Here is a 20,545-nt window from a genome sequence, read left to right on the forward strand (position 1 = left end):
AATGGTAATGTGCGATGCTGATATTAGGGGAGACTGGGTGAGGGATATGTGGGAACTCACTGTCCTTCTTTTTGCAAAATTTCTGTAAATCTAAAATTGCTCCAAATCAAAAAGTGCATCAAAATAGAAAGAGTCCTTTTGTTGCTTGAATAATTCTACACCATACACAGGTAAGAATGTGTCGACGTGGGGGGTGGGGGGATTCTCAGGGCAGTGTGGGCATCTACACTTACTACATGAGGAGGGACTAGAGCCAAAGAAGACATCTCCTCTTGGGTTGCCTGGGCCTGGGCACGTGGCTTGATCATGGCAAATCAGCCTGGGTACCTTCCACTAATCCTGGACAACTGAAGGCTGGAACGGGCCAGGGTTTTCAAACTATGGGCTGTGTCTTAGATCACTCAGGCTGCTGTAACAAAGTACCACAGACTGGGTGGTTTAAACAATGGGAATTTATTGTCTCACAGTTTTGGGGACTGGAAACCCAAAATCAAGGCATCTGCAGGAACGTGCTCTATCCAAAGTCTGCAGGATCCTGGTGGTGGCTTACCAGCCACCCATGACTCAAACTCTTATCTCTGTCACATGGCCATCTTATGTCACATGCTTAGATAGACTCCACTAAGGCCCACCGTGATTCAATTTGGCCTCATCTTAACAGGATATTCAAAGAGCCCATTTATAGATGGGGGTTTGTGGAGGACATGATTCCATCCATGCCAGGCTGCAACCTATTAGTGAGCTGTTGTGCTGGTTAGAATCTCTTATGTACCCCAGAAAAACATGTTCTTTTAATCCAATCTTGTGGGGGCAGACCTATTGTGGGTGGGATATTTTGATTAGGTTGTTTCCATGGAGATATGGCCCTGCCATTTAAGGTGGGTCTTAATTAGTTTACTGGAGTCCTTAAAGAGAGCTCAGGGAGAAAGAGAGAGAGCTCAGAGCTGAAACAGACCCAGATGCTTGGAGATGCAGACAGAAAGACACTTGGAGATGCTAAGCTAAGAAATGAAGCCCAGAGTTTGCCCCAGAGAAGCTAAGTGAGAACACACAGAATGCTTAAGGAGAAAGCCATTGGAATCAGAAGCTGAAAGCAATGCAACCCAGGAGCAAAGGACTAGCAGACACCAGCCATGTGCCTTCCCCACTGACAGAGAAGCTCCGGACACCATCAGCCTTTCTTCAGTGAAGGTATCCTCTTGTTGAAACCCTAGTTTGGACACTTTTATGACCTTAGAACTATAAACTTGTAAGCTAATAAATCCCGTCTATAAAGACCAATCCATTTCTAGTATATTGCATTCTGGCAGCTTTAGCAAACCGGAACAACTATGAAATTAATTTGGTGTGACACAACTACAGGAAATAAAAGAAAACAGAAAACATCACATAGGGCAAAGGTAGGTATCAAGTGTCTAAAAAAACAAATCATTAAAATCTCTTTCCCACCCTCTTCCTTCCAGTTCTCACTGCCCCTTCCTCCAACAGACCAATGCTTTGTTTCTTATATAATTTTCAAATTTTCTTAAAGCAGTTACAAACAACAACAAATATATATTATATCCCACTCCCCACACTTTTCACAAAAGATGGCATACTATCACAAAAATATTGTGCATTTTGCATTGTCTCACAATACAGCTTAGCAATCTTTACACCTTAGTACAAAGAGAGCTTCGTCATTTTTTATTATATAGCATTCTCTGGTATGGATTTATTAAACTTTTGTGATCATCCCTGTTTGGACATTTAGATTATTTCCAATCTTTTGTTATTACAAATAATGACACAAGACATAATTTTGTAGATATATCATTTTGCACATGGTCAAGTATGTCTTTAGGATTCATTTTCTGAGGTAGAATTGCTAGGCCAAGGAGCATACGCATTTGTAATTTTTATAAACACTTTCAAGTTGCTGTCTGTACAGAGCTGTACCAATATACAACTACAGGCTCCTTATGAGCAAGTGTCTTTCTCCATGGCCTCATCAATGGAATATTATCAGAGTTTTGCAATCTGAGAAGTGAAACATAGTGTCTCAATGTGTTTTACATTTGCTTTTCTCTTATTTTAGGGTGAATAGCTTTTCACATATTTTAAAGCCATTAATATTTTCTCTTCCATGAACTGTCATATCCTTTGCCCATTTTTCTAATGAGTTTGTAGTCTTTTTCTTTTTGATTTCTAGGGAATTTACAGCCATGAGAAGATTAGCTCTTGATTTATGATGAGTTGCAAATATTTTTCCTAGCTCTCCTTGTCATTTATCTTTCGCCTTTGCTAACGGTGTATATATTTCTTGCCATGCATATGTTTTTATTTTTAGGTAGTCCAACTTTTCCATCTTTTCTTTTATAACTTCTGGCTTTTGGCTCATTGTTGAAAAGCCCTTTCCCCTCCATGGTTATTAAGGAATACTTAGGTTGGGTTCTGTTTGTTTGCTGTTTTGGTTGTTCACATAAATGAAGTCATACCCTTTATAGTAGTCTATGACTCTGCTGTTTCCACTGAACAATCTGCTCTGGACAGCAGCAGAAGGTCCCTTTTAGTCGCGTTAATGACTGTGTGATAATCTGGTACTGACACTCAGAAAGACATCATCTGCCATTCATGGGCTTTCAAATACATCCAGTTTTCAGTATAACAATCTTGGCGGGACATGTCTTCCACATGTCCTAGTGAGTTGTGAAGTTGGGATGTGTGAGAAAGTCTCCTTTCGTTTGTTTCTTCGATGGCAGGGCCCCCTAGCGGCTCTAGCACAAGAAAAGGGATCAGACTTGGAGACTGGCTTCTCTGGCATAGAATAATGCAACTAAGGAACCTGATAGCTTCCGTCCAACACCCTCACTTGCTGTGTGGGGAAACTGAGGCTCATAGAAGGCTGCCTCGTCCCAGCTCACCAGGTACAACAAGCCCAGCGCCAGGTTCAGAACCTAGGGCTCCGAGCCCCCAGTTTGCAGCTTGGCTGGTGCCAGGCTTTTCCTTGTATTGCAGGACCTCTTGTTCCCAGAAATGTTGAGCAAGTCGCAGAGGGGGTTGGCTGAAGAAACATTACATTCACCTGGGAACCCAGTGCCTCTGGGTCAGCAGTTAAGGCAGAAAGAGTTCTGAGCTGCTTCCTCTCCTGTCTCTGTCCTTAGAGAAAATAGTCTCTCTTCTGGGTCCCCCCCCAAGCCCACCAAGGACCAACTGTGCTGAGGTGGGGAGGAGTGGAAAGACAGTAGTGTTCAAAATACAAGGCAGCAAAGACTAGAAAGGCACATCTGTACTGCTCCAAAAAATTTTTTTGGGGGGGTGTGGGGTGTGGTGGGGTGCCCTGAGGGAAAGCCAGCTGGTGGAAAGGATCTCAGGGGGACTGTACTAAAATTATATTTGCATTGACAAGCACACTGCTTTACTAAGACCATGCTTATTTGAAAAGGCAGTTCTGGCTCACTAACTAAATTGTTGACTTCCTGAATAAAACATCTAGATTGGGCTTCTTTGCAGCCTTCTAGGGCCCTGCACATTGTTCTGTGCACAGTCTGCCTCTATCTCTCCAGCTTTCAAACCTCTAGGGCAGTTAGAGTCTTTGTGTTAAAATTCAGTAATTATCCGCTGGTTATTGCATTGTTTGGTCTTCTATCTCTGGTGAAACCATGGGCTTTTTTTTTTGGTCATTTATCATAAGTTTTTACTGTAGCATATAACATGCATACATAAAAGTGATAACTTTCCAAGTGCTATTTAACAAGTAGTTAGAGAGCAAATTTCAAAGAATATTATAGGTTACAATTTCACTGTTTCAGTTATTTACTTATTACGAAATATAACATATATACAAAAAAGGTAATATCTTTCAAAGTGTGATTTAACTAGTAGCTATATAAGAAATTTCCAAAGTTATTGAGTTATAGTACCATAGTTCTAGTCATTTCCTTATCGTGAAATCTAACGTATATACAAAAAAGGTATACCTTTCAAATTACAATTTAACAAGTATCTATATAACAAATTTCAAAGGATGCTATGGGTTATAGATCCACCATTTCAATTTTTTCCTTCTAACTATTCTAATACCCTAGCAACTAAGGAAAAGAAAATTATATGAAGATTCAGTAGTCATAATCCTTTGTTAAATTCCATCTTGTCTATTGCTACCCCTTCCTCTAGTTTAATCACTTTCCGATCTTCAGGGGTGTCTAGGCAGTGACCACCCTAACCTGTTCATGTTGAAAAGGGGTGTCAACTTTATGAGCAAAGGGGACATATTTAGTTGATGTTCTTGAAGAGGCTATTGCCTCTGGTTTTCAGGACTTAGCTGGCATAGGGGAACTCTGAAGGATTTAAGTTTCTGATGAATAAATTTAGTGAGTGAAACTTTTACAGAGTATGATATTCCTATTAGTTATAGTCCCTAGTATGCAATGTGTAGATTTTTCCCATGTACCCTTATGTTGTCAACTCTCTGTGCCAGTGTCATACCTTAGAAGTATATCTTGCAAGCACCTATCTATATTTGTGGTGCTGATCTGTGGGAAACGTGCCTTTAAACAATCCCTTTCATTCCTATTGTCTTCAATACAGCTCTGATACAATCCCATTAGCAAACAATCATCACCCCTATCCATTACCACACCTTTGAATTCACGATTATTAACATATCTGAACACCATGAGCTTTTTTTTTATATATATAACAGCTTTATTTATAATTGTCAAAAATTGCAAACAACCAAGATGTTCTCTGTGAGTGACTAGATTAACCAACTGTGATAAATCTATATAATGGAACATCATTCAGCAATAAAAAGAAATGTCCTCCCAAGCCATGAAAAGACATGGAGGAACTTTAGATAAATATTGCTAAGTGAAAGAAGCCAGTCTGGAAAGACTACATGCTATAACATTCCAACTTTGCAACATTCTGGAAAAGGCAAAGCTATAGAAACAGTAAAAACACCAGTGGTTGCCAGGAGTTCCAAATATGGGAGAAGGGATGAATAAGTGGTGTCCAGTTCATGTTTAGGACAATGAAACTATTCTGTATGATATTGGAAGGGATATATGACATTATGCATTTGTCAAAACCCATAGAAACAAACAACAAAAAGAGTGAACCCTAATGTAAACTGTGGACTTTGGGTAATAATATTCTATCAATATAGGTTCATTAATTGTAACAATGTACCACACTGTGCAGGGGATGGGGGTGAGAGAGGTTATATGAGAACTCTGTTCTCTTTCTGCACAATTTTTCTGTAAACCAAAAACTGCTCTAAAAAAATAGTCTATGAAAAAAAAGTGAATGACCTTAAATGCCCCAGTCTATCACTCCTTTAAAAAGTACAAGATAGTTTTGGGAAGAGGACACTATGGAGTCTCATTGGCCACTTGAGGAACCGGGAAGGCTTTTCCCCAGGGAGAGTTGTGGGGGCTCATTGTGTGGTGCTGAGCTATACTTAGAAAATCTCTAGTTTTTACAAGATTTCCATGATATCTGAGTTAAAATGTAGACAAAGGAGTGAAGAGAGGCAAGTGCAAGGGGTGGGAAGACCCTGCTTCTATGAGGCCTATACTATTTGCTATCACTCTGATACAGAAATCCATAGTCCACCATACTGGAGGGGTTCTGGAACTCCAGGCTGTATCTTAGGCGGTAGGCTTCAAAGCCTTGGCTTGTCCCACTGGACCAGGTTCGCTCTGGAGATAGACCTACAGCTGGACCAGCAAAATTGCTGAGCATGTTACCCTGTCCTCCTAGCTGAGGTCTTGTGGGTGAGAGATACTGATATAGACAGCTGAAGGAAGAGCTGGATATCTCGCTCTCATCAGGAAAACTGTACAATTCCATGATTTGGGATATGTCATAAGCATCGGAGTACAAAGCAGGAACTGAGGCCACAAGCATTTCCAACTCTCGGTCTTGCATTTGGGTTTCCCTTGTGCGATTCCCAGAGAAGTCAGAGTCCCATGCCCAATTGGAAGGGCCTAATGGCTGATGTGGAAGGAAGCTGTAGGAATGTGAAACCACAGGAAAAAAAGAATAAGGATTGGCGCTTGCTCTGGATGAGATGGGCACATTCTCCTTGGCTGGAAGGATCTGGCTTGGTTTCTCCAGTGATCGCTGTTGCTCCTGCTGCTGCTTCTTCAATTTGGATCGCCAGTCCCTGAACCAAATCTTCACTCTTGACTCCTCTATGTTGAGTTTCAAAGCAAGTTCCTTCTGGGTATTTTTATCTGGAAACATGGTCTGGCTGAATAGAGACTCCAATTCTTCATGCTGTTTGTGGGAGAATGAGGTCCGGTCATGATGCTTCCTCCAAATTGAGGAACTGCCTTGATCCTGAGGTACCGAGTACATGCTTGAACCATGCGTATTGATAAAACGGTCTGGCTGGGGAGTCTCAAGGGGCATTCTGTTCATCAGGGGTATGGGATCAGCTGGATTCTGTGATAGCAAGTTCATGCTGGAATCACCCATGTTGACAAAAGCTTCAGGCTGGGGATTCCCAGGGGCCCCTCTGCCCATCTGGGCACCACAGGGCTCCATTGGTAGGTCTATCATGAATCCCTTCGAAGTATCCATTTTCAGTCCTGTTTGATGTTTCTCTCTCTGGAAATGCAGTTTGTTCAGTGTGTCCTCATGGTGCCCATGGGCTTTTTATAGGCAGGATTTGCAATGCATTCCTCCTTCACTGAACTTCTTTGCAGACCACTGCCGAATTCACCCTCCCCTATTCACACAGGTACAGTCTCACCCACTCGCATTGGAAGAGCGTTTAGACTCTGTGGTCCTGTTTACCAAACGGAGGGAAGTGAATATTTTAATTTCATACCTTCAGGCCCAGATATGGTGAATTCCTGGCTATTCTGATTCTCTGGACAGCCTGAGAAGACACGGAACCCAAAGTTGAAGGGACAGAACTTGAATGTCAAAAAGCTGTTAAGGGTGCTTGCTTCGGCAGCACATATACTAAAATTGGAACGATACAGAGAAGATTAGCATGGCCCCTGTGCAAGGATGACACGCAAATTCGTGAAGCGTTCCGTATTTTTACAAGAAGACTTTATTTTGGACTTTGTGTGCTGCCTTAGGGTTTAGGAATGTGGTGCTCTTGTCGGGGGAAGTGAGCTCCAAGAGTAGGTTTTTTTCATCTCTTAGTGATATTCAGTTTATCAGTTGAATGCCACAGATTCCCTTTTAAACTTATTTTGCTTTAAAGAAAAAAGAAAATTTAACTTAAAATATTTTAGCATTAGTTGCACAAAGGTTTGGATAAAATTCTAATTTTTATCAAGATTGTATTGAAGTTTTTTCCGCTTTATACAACCCTAAAACAGAGATTTCACTGACCCACTGCTGTGTGACTACACGCTTTCCTTCTTTTGCCTATAGCTCAGCCAAGTCCTTCCATAAAGATGCTAACTCCCTCATTATAAACTGTCTTTATAAACCAAGAACTATTAAGTGTATTAAAATGAAACAGACGGGTTTACTACTCCAAATGAACTCTTAAAAAAGAAAAAAAAAACTAATCTTGGCATCTTATCACTATGTGATATTTTGTACATCTTACTGTATTTACAAGTTTATTTATCAAGGATTATTCATCTTGCTAATGGCCTATTATTATTTATTTCACTTTTTGTTGGTCTTTACATCCTTTTATCAATGTGCTAAGGGGCCCTCAATATCTATTTTGGAACTCTTTGAATAGTCTAAAGTAGACTAAAAATAGAATATTTTAGAGTTTAAGTTACAAACTGAGGTGGTTCCCCCCAGATATGTGTAACTTGGTTTATCATGATTCCAAACAAAAATATCTTGTCTAAAAATATTATAAGTAAAAATTTTATTTGCATTTCAAATAACATACAAAAATAGTTGAATCAGGATGTAGAGATCTGCTCTTTGGAATAGTTATCCCTGTTTTTATTTTTTCAGATGTGTTTAATTTTATGGTGTAACTAAAGATTTTGTTTGTGTAATGCATGATTAAGAGAATAAAGTATTTTTTCTAGTCTTCCAAAAAAACTTTTCTGATGAATTTGCGAGTTTTGATGAGTTTTGTAAACTTTTGGTTTTACAAACTTATGAATCAGCAATTTTTGAAGATTGTATCACATAGCAAATGTACAACTGTTGAAAAATAATGTATATAAAATGCATATAATAAATATTAAATTGCGTATCTGTATGTTACTGTTGGCTACATTATTTTGTGTTGAATAATAAAGTGCAATACTTTATTCTCCATCATTAAATTAGGAAATGGGGATGATTTCTTAGTGAGTTCTGTTAAACTTTGTATTGCTAATTGAAATTATAATAAGATTAGAACAGTTAACACTATTATTGTTAACACTGCTTTTCCAAATATTTCACCCCATTGGGGTTTTTTTTTAAACTTGTCTATTGGTTAGGCAATTAAAAAAACCAAAAAAAAAAAAAAGTGCAGAGATTCATTTCTAAATTATTTGCCTAAACATCCTGTTCCTTTATTAAATCTGAATTTCAGTCAGTTAATAGTGATGACTTTCCCATCTAACTATACCTATTTCCTCAAAAAAGTTCAGTAAAGAATAAATGGCATGTTCATTAATTTTACATTGTTCTTAAAAATAATGTTAAGTATTACTATTTTGAAACTTCTTCTTCAACATGATTTTTCCATGAAGGGAATTGCAAATGGAATTAGAAGGCAATATGAGGAAATTATTTGCAAAATTCATTTGATTACATGCAGCAAAAATAATTAAAATGTGTGTAAATTGAGAAATTTTGTCATCTACCATAAAAACTCCACAAGACAATTTCAGTCATTGCTAAAACTTTTCAGAAATTTTTTAAAAATCAATTTTTTGGTTGTCTGAATTGAAGATTCAACTAATGAAAAATTTAAAGGGCACTTCTTTTATTTTGGAAATAATTTAAGAATAAGCTTTTCCAAAATGCGTATTGTTTGTGGCAGCTATTCCAAACCATTGCATTACTGTTTAACTGAAATGTGATTATTATCATTGCAATGCATAAAAAGTAACCTCTTTTGTAATGTGTTAAAACTGAAATGGAAAATAACTAGTATATATGTTTATTTTTCTCTTACCAAATTTGGTTGTATTTTTCTCCACAATATCAAACATTTGGAAGAGACTGAAGGGTTGGAAAAAGGATGTCTTATTTTCATTTTGTTTGTGTACCTCTCTTTGTGATTTATGGAAAGTTATGTAGATTAATTTGCATATTACTTAAATATTGCTTTTGTACATAAGGCTTAAGGATATTCTTTTTATATACAAACCTTGATGTTATGACTTTTTCTCTGTGTTTAGTCATAGTCTGCCTCTTTTTCACATTTTAGTTACTCATGTACTTTTCTCATTGGATTAAAACCTCATTTAATGCATTAAAAGTTGTAAGTGGGTTAGCATATTTTAAAAATAGGTTTACCTGCCAGCTTTGGATTGTAATAGATCTTTTTTAAAAATCTTTTCTCTAGCCCCTATCCCCTTTAATCATTAATCCTTTATCCTGATTGTTTGCTTGATACAAATAATTGATAGTAATTTAATCAAGTGCTAGTTTCTGCTTAAAAAAAAAAAAGCTGTTACAGAGGGATGGAAGAAGATGGCAGCATAGAGAGGAGCGGAAGCTAGTTTGTCTCCCTGCAACAACTAATAAACAACCAGGAACAACTAGTAAATAATCTGGAATAACTGTGGGGGGACAAACGTGGCCGTCCACTCATCATACAACAACCTGAATTGGGAGGAATGCCCAAGATGGCAGCATAAAATCTGTAAGTAAAAACCATGGATCCAAGTTGGGAGACCCCTCCCACCACAGCCTGAACTGCAAAGCCTCATGGTGCTAGAGAGCAGCAGTCTCCGAGCAAGCGATTACAGCTCAGCTAAGCCCCAACTGGGCAAGGGTGCAGACGTGGCCAAGACAGAGAGCCACACCACGCACAAGCAGCCCCAGAAATGGCACAGAAATGGCATTGAGAGGCCCCGATCACAAAGATATGAATCGCTTAAGGGGGTGGACCCCAAGTTCTTGAGGAACATGTGTTTTGCCAAGAAGCATAATAAGAAGCGCCTGAAGAAGATACAGGCCTACAATGCCAAGGCCATGAGCGCACATGCAGAGGCCATCAAGGCCTTAGTAAAGCCCAGGAAGGTCAAGCCCAAGATCCCAAAGAGTGGTAGCTGCAAGCTCAGTCGCCTGGCCTACATTGCCCACCCCAAGCTCCAGAAGTGTGCTCGTGTGCACATCACCAAGGGTCTCAGACTCTGCTGACCAAAGTCCAAGGCCAAGGCTAAAACCAAGGCCCAGGCTCTGGCTCCAGCTCAGTCTACTGCTCCCGGTCAGGCTCCCAAAGGTGCCCAGGCCCCTACAAAGGCTCCTGAGTAGAGCTCTCCTAGGATGGAAGGACTGGAATGACCCTCGGGCTGCCATGTGCACAGTGCTGGGTACTCCTGTGCTATTTGTACAAATAAACATGATGCAGGAGCTGTCAAAAAAAAAAAATGGGTTGATGAAGAAACCTTGAGGGCACTATATTGAGTGAAATAAGTCAGACACAAAAGGAAAATATTGTATGGTCTCACTGATTTGAAGTAATCATAATATGTAAACTCATAGACATGAAATATAAGTTACCAGGATATAGAACAAGGCTAAAGAATGGGGAGCGATTGCTTATTAAGTTCAACTACAGTGAACTTAAACGTTAAGAAATGGACAGAGGTGATGGTAGCATGTTGTGATAATAACTAAGAGTGCTGAATGGTGTGTGGAGGTGGTGGAAAGGGTAAGCTCAGAGTCATGGATGTCACCAGTAGGAAAGTTGGAGGTTAAAAGACAGGAATGTATTAAACAGTGAACCTTGTGGTGGACAATGTCTGTGATTAACTGTACCAATATTAGAAATCTCTCTCATGAACTAGAACAAATGTACGACACTATAACGAGAAGTTAACACTAGAGGGGTATAGAAGGAAAAAATATATACCTATTGCAAACTATATACTACAGTGAGTAGTATTTTAACATTCTTTCATCAACAGTAACAAATGAACTACACCAAAACTATGAATCAATAATGGAGGGGGGTTGTTAGGGGTATGGGAGGATTTGAGTTTGTTTTTTTGTCTTTATTTTTCTTCTGGAGTAATGAAAATGTTCTAAACATTGAAAAAAAATTAATTGTGGTGATGGATGCACAGCTGTATGATGGTACCTTGGGCAATCGATTATACAGTTTGGCTCTTTGGACAATTGTACAGTATGTGAAGAATCTCAATAAAAAAAGTAAATAAAAAAAATCAGATCCTCACCCCCCCCCCCAAAAAAAAAAAAAAAAGCTGTTACACTAAATGGAGAATAATACCCCTGGACCATCCTATAGGAAAATGTAAAATTTCAGAGGGTCAACACTAACCTCATCCCACCCCACCCCCACCTCTTTCCCTTCTTTCATCCTTTTCCGGAGCCTAGAACCAGATTTTGCCAGCATAATCTGCTGGCTGATCAAAGGTTCATGCATCTGTAGATTATCAAAACTGGAATGTATTTGACCAAGGGCATTCTGAGAAGATATGCCAGAACCCACATCTCTTGATTCCAAGATGGATTCCAAGATGGCAGGTGCACCTCCAGTACACCCCATGAGTTCTTACAGCAGGCTAGGCATGCCCAGAAATCTAGTCCAAGATGTGTGCTTTGCCAAACAACCAAAGGCTCTATTTCTGCAAGTCTACACCTCCTGGTGGATCTTTATCTATCCCTCAACTGGCCCTCCTCCAATCAAAAGGTAAGAAAGTTCTCCACCTTGTCAAAGACAAAAACGAACAAGGAAATTAATTTTATTCAGGCTTTTGCAATAGGAAGAGGACCCCAGATATGAAGACCGGACTGTCTCAGGAGGGTGATTTTACCCTAGACTTTTAAAGAGAGGAAGATTGGATGATTTACAGAGGGTATTGTTTTGCAATCAGGGGAGGTTTCAGTCAGTCAGTTGAACAAGATAGGTTTATCTCTGTGTCTAGCTAGTTTCAGGGGAGCAAACGGTTCTAATCCCAGCTAATTATTCAACAGGTAAAGAATGGTAGATGGCCCACGTCTGGCCTTATCAGCAGATTCAGGCAAAAGGGGATGGCCCCCGAATCTTATGGGAGACATAAGAAATAACGGATCGGAGATCGGTGAACAACGAGTTTTAAGTCATATGGGGAAAGATGGTTCTTCAGAGTAAGCCTTTGCCGGGAATACAAAAGGTGGGGATGTTTCCTAGCCATGGGGCTCAGATACAGTTCAACACTGTCACCTTCCTCAGGGTGCACGAACTTCCTAATGTTGATGAAATGGCGTCTTAAGGTGGAAATTAAGTCATTATTTTTAAAAAAGGAAGAAAATGCCTTGAAAGGTGGCAGTTTTGATCACGCCACTTAGCAACGTATCCTAACACCCACAGCTTCGAACTACAGGTCCCAAAGAACAGTGCGCCACCTCCTTCACGTATTGTGGGCGGGAATCAGCTGCATGACGGGAGCGGTAGCTAGTGGGCAGCAGGATGGAAAATGTTAATTTTAGAAGATTTTCATACGTCGTAAGAGTAACTCAGAAGTTCCTTAATTAAGGCGCGGAGAGACAACCAAGAACGTAACATTTTCATCTCCATGGGAGACAAACCAGGGTCTTTCGCGGGAAGGCAATTAACTAAAGCCGGACTTTCCCCCCCATTTTGCCGGTGTTCTTTCCTGCCAAGCCTTGCGCCACTTCCGGCGCACCTTCTCATTGGCTGCTTGACGAGTGGCGGCGCCTGCGCTCTGCGTTCCTCTGAGGGTCGCGGGTAGGCGCCATTTTGGCCCCAGAGGTGCTTCTGGGAATTAGCGCGCTGGTCCGCACCTCTGCTCGCCGCTGGGGTACGGTCTCTTCTGTTGAGATCCCCAGGTCGGGGCTTTCGCTTCTGCCGTTGTCGGTGCCTTGCTCTCTGCTCTCCGAGGTCCTCCGGTCGAGCGGGAGGTTCTGAACACCGAGCCGCGCCATCGGGGGACACACCGCCGGGAAGGAGGTGACGGGGGCGGCGCGGGGCGCGGACACTCCCCGCCGAGAGCCCGCCCGCCATGGACTCGGAATATTACTGCGGCGACCAGTCAGGTGGGGCAAGGCCGGGGACAGGGCGGGGGAACCCGGCGGCCACTCATCGGGTCGGGGCTTCGCATCATCGCGGGGGAGAGGAGGGAGGCCGCGGAGATGTTCCCTGCCCCGGCCCGAGGTGGTCGGCGAGACGGAGCGGGAAGAGCCGGCCGCAGGCCCCGAAGTTGGAACCCCGAAAGGGGATTCTAGAGGGAAAGCCGAGTTCTGAAGCGGCGAAGGGTTTTGCTGAAACAGGGAGGCCCCTTCTACATATTCATCTCCTACGGCGTGCAAAGTGCTAGGGAAGAAGCGATCTTTCCGATAGGGGATGTTTCAGCAGTTGAGAGTGTTTTCGAGACTCCAGTGGAGCTTGTCGGTGAGGGGGGTGGTGGACCCCACCTAGACTTTTCACTCCCAGTTACTGCTGCTTTTGACCTTCGCTTGCGGGAGTGGTTTCCCAGTAAAGAAAGCGTAGGAATTTGAGTTGCGTAAATGTTTTTGAGAAAGAAGTGTGCCCTTAGCACTTACTGTTGATTTTTGTGTCTTTACTTCACCTTGAGATCTTTCCTCTTTCTCCCCACTGAAGTTTGATCTCCCTTATTCTTCCCTGTTTATTCAGTAAACACTTCCCACTTCGTACTAGTAACTGTGCTGGGTACCGGAGATAGATGAAAAAGGTAGGACCTAGTGGGGGAGGAAAACGTTACCTTTGCTTTCTCTCTGTCCTGGAGCTTACAAGGGGCATCCACTGGAGATGCTGCTTTCTGTTGGGCGTTCTAAATCAATCAAAAGGGCTTAAATAATTGTTTGAATGTAAAACTTCTCTGTCTTAAGTTCACTTCTATTTTTTTATACTTGACGGTAAATAGTAATGATTGCAAACGCTTTTCCAAGCAAGCCTTTTTGTTTGTTTTGCTTAAAACATTTTCCTGATGCTTTCAAAAGTTTTTCGATTCATTTGTGTTTTTAAAAAAGTAATTACATGTGACACATGTACACAGTTCGAGTGCTAGAAGTCATAAAAGAATAGCAGTTCTCTGACTTACCCTTCCAGCGACTTTCCATTCTTTTAGCCCCATTTGGGCTTGGGGGGGCATGATTTACTGCCATATTCCTAACTGCCATATTTCTTGTGTATCATTTTGAGGCATTCTGTAAGGATTTCCTATTATGCTCTGATACTATTTTAACCTCTTGTGTGCTCTCTTCTCCACTGTTGGAGGACAGATTTTCGTTAAATTTCAAAATTACTCATTTTTGTTAGGATTATGTATTCTTCACTCCTTAGGCAAGTAGGTCATTAGTAGATTCGGTTCTTACACAGTTCCCCACTCCCCGAAGTTGACAGTTTCCATTTTTAAAATTTGTTTATTTTTACTGACCCTGACCCTCTTGCCAGGTCTTCCGTATCTTCCAACAGCCTTAAATCCCTTTCAGTACAATTACTTTTCCAATACAATTTTGCTTTGTATTTTTAAAGTATTTGTTAATGTTAGGTAGCAGTTCATCTTTACAAACCATTTTCTTATATTCCAGGATGTGCTTTACTTAAATGATTTACTCAATTTCTGGATGATTGGAGTTCCTTGTGCTCTTCATTCATAAACTGAGCATTAATCATGTACCAGACAGTATTCTGGGCTCCAGGGATTGAGCAGTGAACCCAAATCTCAGCTCTTGTGACACTTACATTGAAGTGGGGAAAGACCCCAATTAAGCGAAATAACTTGGTAAATCACATAGTAAATTAGAAATGGTAAGTGCTCTGGAAAGAAATAAAGACTTGGTTTTTAACATAACGTTGAAATAGTTTGGTTTTGTTAGATAAACAGCACGCTGTTATTTAGTGGTTGTTGACTTGGTCTTTAGTGATGTTTCTTAAGCTTTGTATTCTGTTTATGATATATTTTTGCTGCCACATATGTCACAATATGGTTTATGATTGTTAATATTAGTATGAGTACTGTAACGTCTTGTTTAAAAGATTAACTTGACCGGTTATGCTTTGTCAGTGGTAACATTTTTTCCTTAAATTATTCTTGATTCAATGTGTTCATTTCAGTTGTAGATGTCATCCATCTTACCCCTCAAGTGGGTTTTTGTTTTATTTTTAAGCAGATGATGGTGGCGCTACCCCAGTGCAGGATGAACGGGATTCAGGGTCAGACGTTGAGGATGGTGTAAATGAGCAGCACTCTGGATCAGACACTGGAAGTGTAGAGCATCATTCAGAGGTATTGGCTAAACAACATCTTTGGGGAGCCTTGTCCCTTGCGTTCTACAAGAACTGGTGTATGTTGGAGTTGTAGAGACCCCATCATAGGGGTTAGGCTTCAGACCCTGGGAGCAAATGAATATAAATCAATAGGGAATTATGTTAAGAATAAATAAATGGGGAAAGCCTGGCCACATATAAAATCACAGGGGAAAAGGTCTGGTTGGGTCTCATTTCAAATATGAGGAAGTTTTCTACCCTGTCTATTGATTCAGAAAATGGGTCGGGCCTTTGATATTTGACTAGGCTTCCCCATTCCCGAAGTGATATCTTAACGAGACAGTGAGCCATTGAAATCTGGAGAAATACCATTTAAAATTAAAAATTTGGGGACTGTCAGCTGTCAAAATTTATGTCAGGATTTGGACTTCTCAACTTGAACTGTAACAATGTATGTAATGGTGTATGTAATAACAGAAAGCAAATGTAATTTAAAAAGCCATTTTTAATACTACAAAGTAGCATTGGATCTGTGTACAGCATTTCAGTCTGTGTGGCCTAATACTTAAATATTTAAAAACTAATTTATCTCTCAGGTGATACATTCTCTACTGCATGATGTTAACAAAATAAAATTGGAATGTTTTTCAGCATTTTGTGTTGGTGGACATTTGTGTCTTTGGTGGACACAAACTGAGGCACATAGGAATGTAAAAGTGGAAAAGTTTTCTTCTAAGAATTTTATGTCATGTATTATGCTTGATTACACGTGTACCGAAAATTATCCAATTTAAGTTGTACAGATACTCTGTCCTTTGACATGTCATTAGTATTTTCACACATCCAACAAATATGTATTGAACATCTGTGTGTCGGGTTCTTTTTTAAGCACTTTGGATGTATCAGTGTCAGAAAAAGTACTTAACACCGCCAAAATCCTTTTCTTCTTGGATTTTTATTCTATGGGGTGGAGGGTAGATAGGGGAGGAGAAAGACATTAGACAATATACTCTTTTAAAAATTTCTATTGTTTTTTAAAAGTTGATATGTGCTGTGGGGAAAAGAGAAAATCAGAACCAAGTGAAGGGTGCCAGGGCAGATTTCAGTGTTAAAATTGTGATTTGGTCCATGTAGGCCTTACTGAGAAAGTGACATTTGAGCCAAGGTGTGAAGGAATGTGAGAGAATGGTGTAGGGGGAGAACATTCTAGACAAAAACCCTGCAGTTAGAATGTGCTTGATGTCTTCAGGGAACACCAAGAAGGCCAGTGTGGCTAAGCGGCATGAGTTTGGGGCAGGTGAAGGTCAGAGGTAAATAGGGTGTGGGAAAGGCTTATCTTTCTGTTCCTTTGATGTCACTCAGCTTTTGAAGGCCCTTAAAAATTTAGACTAAGTTCCTACCTTAGGTAGAAATTACTTAGGTGTGATTTTGGTTTGGATATATTCAGAATGTATAAGAAATTAACGTCTTTGTGGAAACAATGAGGAGTGGATCATTTATAGAGAAGATCTCTGGTTACTGTGTTAGAAGAAAGAAGGGTATATGGGACAACTGAAATATTGTTACAGTACAGTTATTATAATATTTTAAGTTTCCACTTTGGAAAACAGCCTCAGGAGATTGACTAGTGTGTTTAAAACCAACAGTGAGATCATCTGTTGGCCTCATGCTTCAGTTATAAGTGAAATAAGCATCTTGAAGTACTCTTTTGTAATGAAATGGAGTCAGTTTATTTGAGATTTTACTATATATATTTTATAGCTACATATTTGTAATCTTTTCACCTAAGATTGTGGTTTAACTATTTTCCCATGTCATTAAGCATTCTCCTTAAGCATAATTTTTAATGGTTGAATAATATTTATAGCATGGATGCACCATTATTTATTCAGCTATTCCCTAATTATTGACATTTAGACTACTTAGCTATTGTAACAAAGGAAGTTGCTGTAAACATTTTTCCTCCAATTTTATTGAGATATATTCACATCCCACACAACCATCCAATCACTGACTCATAGTATCATCACATACTTGGCCATGCATCTGCATGATCAATTTTACAACATTTTCATGACTTCAGAACAGAAATAATAATAAAAGAATAAAACCCAGATTGTCTCCTATCCCCCGCTTTTGCTGACCCATAGTACTGGTGTAGAATATTAATGAAAGAATATTAAAACATTACTGATATCTATAGTCCGTAGTTTGCAATAATTGTGTTTTTTCCCATACACCCCTATATTATTTTTTTTTTTACATTTTTAGTGGTTCATGCAATAACTTATTTACATACATGACTTTAAACAACTACTTTCAAATTCACCTACAATGTATTACTATTTCTTATAATCCCAAAAACGAGCTACCATCACCTCCGTCCGTTCCCAAACATTTATGTTCAACCTTGTTAACAGTTCTATACATATTAGGTAACCGCTCCCCTTTCTCTAGCTTCTGTCTATCTCTAGGTCCCCTACATTTTACTTTTTTTTCCCATGCATGTCTTTATTATATTACTCATCTAACCATAGACAATAAAAAGGGTATCAGTCACAAGGCTTTTACAATCACACCGTCACAAGCTAAAAGCTATGTAGTTATATAATCATTATCAGACATCAAGGCTACTGGGTTGTGGTTCATCCATTTCAGGTGTTTCCTTCTGGCTATTCTAATACACTAGAAACTAAAGAGAAATATCTTTGTAATGATTCAGTAGTGATAATCACTTGTTAAATCCTAACTTCTCTGTTACAACTCCTCCCTCTCATTTGATCAATCTTTCAGTCTTCAGAGGTATTAGCTCAATGATCCTTCTCACTTCTTGATGCTAAAACATGTCAAAAGTATGGGGTAGAGGAATGGAACTGGTTAATGCTCTTGGAGAGACTGGTACCTCTGGGTATCAAGGCTTATCTGGGATAGAAACAATCTGGAGATTGTAAGTTTCTAAAAAAATAAACTTAATAAGTAAAACTTTTGTAGAGTCTTAAATAGAGCCCAGGGTATTCTTTAGGGTTGTCAGTAATATTGTTGGTTGGGGCTTGGCTTACCATGACAATTTGTAATATCTGGCTGAGGCTTGCATAAGAGTAACCTCCAAAATGACCTCTTGACTCTATTTGAAATCTCTTAGCCACTGAAATCTTATTTTGTTTCATTTCTTTTCCCCCTTTTGGTCAAGAAGGCATTGTCAATCCTACGGTTCCAGGGCCAGGCTCCTTCTTGGGAGTCATGTCCCTTTTGCGGGGGGAGGTGGGAAGTGAGTTTATTTGCAGAATTTGGCTGAGAGAGAGAGAGAGAGAGGTCACATCTGAGCAAACAAAAGAGGTTCTCTGGGGGGTGACTCTTAGGCATAATTATAGGAAGGCTTAGCTTTGCAGTAATAAGATCTCATTCCCTACCCTAGGCTCCATGTATTTAGGATGTTTAAATTGACTAGACAGGTTAAGTTAGTGTGCTACAGAAAATTTAAATAAACATCTCTTCCTTTGGTCTCACAGAAGTTGAAGATTTAAAATACAGACAATATCACCCTTTACCCTGTGTTCTGCTTTACCTTAGTCCTAACCAGATCAACTTCATTCATATCTCTAACTGAAGTCTGATCTCTTTTTCAGCTTTTGAGCTGCAGGACTCTTGAGTCTCGAGTGTTACACAGGTACCCAAAGTTCAGGGAAATACCGGTTACACACATAGAGCATACATCTCAGAATTTAGAAATAACAATTTAAACTCAGGAATAAATGTGACTGCTGTAAAAGCTTGCACTCTAGGCCTTAGTTTTCTTGTAAACATTTTCTAAATGAGATCATAGAATATTTGTCCTTTTGTTTCTGGCTTATTTTGCTCAACAGAATATCTTCTAGATTGATTCATCTCGTTGCATGCCTCGACTTCATTCCTTTCTGTAGCTGCACCATTCTCCATCATATGTATATACCATGATTCACCCTTACGCTCATCAGTTGGTGGAGCCTTCAGCCACCATCCATGGCAGTCATGAATAATGCTACCATAACATCAGTGTGCAAATGTCTAATCATGTCCCTGCTTTCAGTTCTTTCGAGTATGTTCTTAGTAACAGTATTGCATGATCATCTGGCAATCCCATATCTAGGCTCCTATTGATCTGCTACACTGCCCTCCAGAGGGGCTCCCCCTCTTTACTTCCCTACTGACATTGAATAGATATACCTCTTTCTCCACATCTTCTCCAGCACTTGTATCTTTGTTTATTTCTTGAATCTGCAGATTTTATTGAGATATATTCACATACCATATATTCTCTCTGTACAGTGTCTCACAGTATCCTCACTTAGTTGTGCAATATATTCACTCTCAATTTTAGACAGTTTTCATTGCTCCAAAGAGGAAAATAGGAAATCCTCACACACACAAAAAGAAAACCCAAAACACCCCATATGCCTTATCTCCTCCAATTATCTACCCCTTATATTGTTGTGGTACTAGTGAGGTATTACTGTTAAATAATAGTCCATAGCATGTAATAGGTAATTTTACCCTATATACCACTCTGTGATTAACTCTTTGCATAAGTATCATACATTTGTAGTAGTTCATGTATGAGCTTATTTATATTTGTAGTGCTAATTGGTGCGATATATGACTTTAAACAAACCCTTTCAATCAAATTCACCTTCAGTATGGCACTATTACTTATAGTCCCAATACCGAACTACCATCACTTCTATCCATTCCCAAACTTTTTTAAGTTCAACCTTGTTAACAACTCTACATATTAGGTAACCAGTCCCCCTTCTCTTAACTTCTATCTTTAGGTTCCCTATATTCTACAATTTAAGACTCCGAGTTTATATTTTCTAGGTGGTTTATGTTAGTGTAATCATACAATATCTATCCTTTTGTGTCTGGCTTATTTCACTCAGCATTATGTCCTCAGGGTTCATCCCTATTGTCACATATTTCAGGACCTCATTCCTTCTTACTGCTGCATAATATTCCATCATATATATATGCCACATTTTATTTATCCACTCATCTGTTGATGGACACCTGGATTGTTTCCGTCTTTTGACAATTGTGAATAATGCCGCTATGAGCATCAGTGTGCAAATGTCTTTGTGTCGCTGCTTTTACATCTTCTGGGTATATACCAGTTAGCAAATTGCTTGGTCATGCAACAACTCAGTATTTAGTTTTCTGAGGAACCACCAA

The 20,545-nt window shown here is 39.7% G+C and overlaps 2 protein-coding genes, 1 non-coding gene and 1 pseudogene across 8 annotated transcripts in view; 3 read left to right on the forward strand and 1 right to left on the reverse strand.

Moving 5' to 3' along the window:
• Nucleotides 1–5,559: 5,559 nt before the first annotated feature.
• LOC119544567 (arginine-fifty homeobox-like) lies at nt 5,560–6,534 on the reverse strand. Its single transcript, XM_037850027.1, has one exon. The coding sequence runs from the start codon at nt 6,532–6,534 to the stop codon at nt 5,560–5,562; it is 975 nt and encodes a 324-aa protein (XP_037705955.1).
• A 399-nt stretch (nt 6,535–6,933) lies between these two features.
• Nucleotides 6,934–7,040, forward strand: LOC119545053. Its single transcript, XR_005219030.1, has one exon. It is a non-coding gene; the product is annotated as a U6 spliceosomal RNA (small nuclear RNA).
• A 2,809-nt stretch (nt 7,041–9,849) lies between these two features.
• Nucleotides 9,850–10,398, forward strand: LOC119544568 (annotated as a pseudogene).
• A 2,443-nt stretch (nt 10,399–12,841) lies between these two features.
• The window catches only part of IWS1 (interacts with SUPT6H, CTD assembly factor 1), a 54,606-nt gene continuing 46,902 nt past the window's right edge, over nt 12,842–20,545 (forward strand). For 5 of the 6 annotated variants that reach the window (XR_005218759.1, XR_005218760.1, XR_005218761.1 and 2 more), the window contains exons 1-2: nt 12,842–13,146; nt 15,244–15,359. Coding sequence is in view for 2 of the 6 variants with exons in the window: in XM_037849239.1 (XP_037705167.1) it covers nt 13,113–13,146; nt 15,244–15,359 (150 nt within the window). In the remaining 4 variants the exon portion in view is untranslated. The remainder of the gene's footprint in view (nt 13,147–15,243; nt 15,360–20,545) is intronic. The other variant, XM_037849241.1, reaches the window with a different exon arrangement.

Source organism: Choloepus didactylus, chromosome 9 (genome assembly GCF_015220235.1).
Source record: "Choloepus didactylus isolate mChoDid1 chromosome 9, mChoDid1.pri, whole genome shotgun sequence".
NCBI classification, from domain to species: domain Eukaryota; kingdom Metazoa; phylum Chordata; class Mammalia; order Pilosa; family Megalonychidae; genus Choloepus; species Choloepus didactylus.

What these genes read in the sequence shown, in the direction of transcription:
- LOC119544567 (XM_037850027.1), bottom strand. Translation starts at nt 6,534, where the DNA reads ATGGAGCCCTGTGGTGCCCAGATGGGCAGAGGGGCCCCTGGGAATCCC.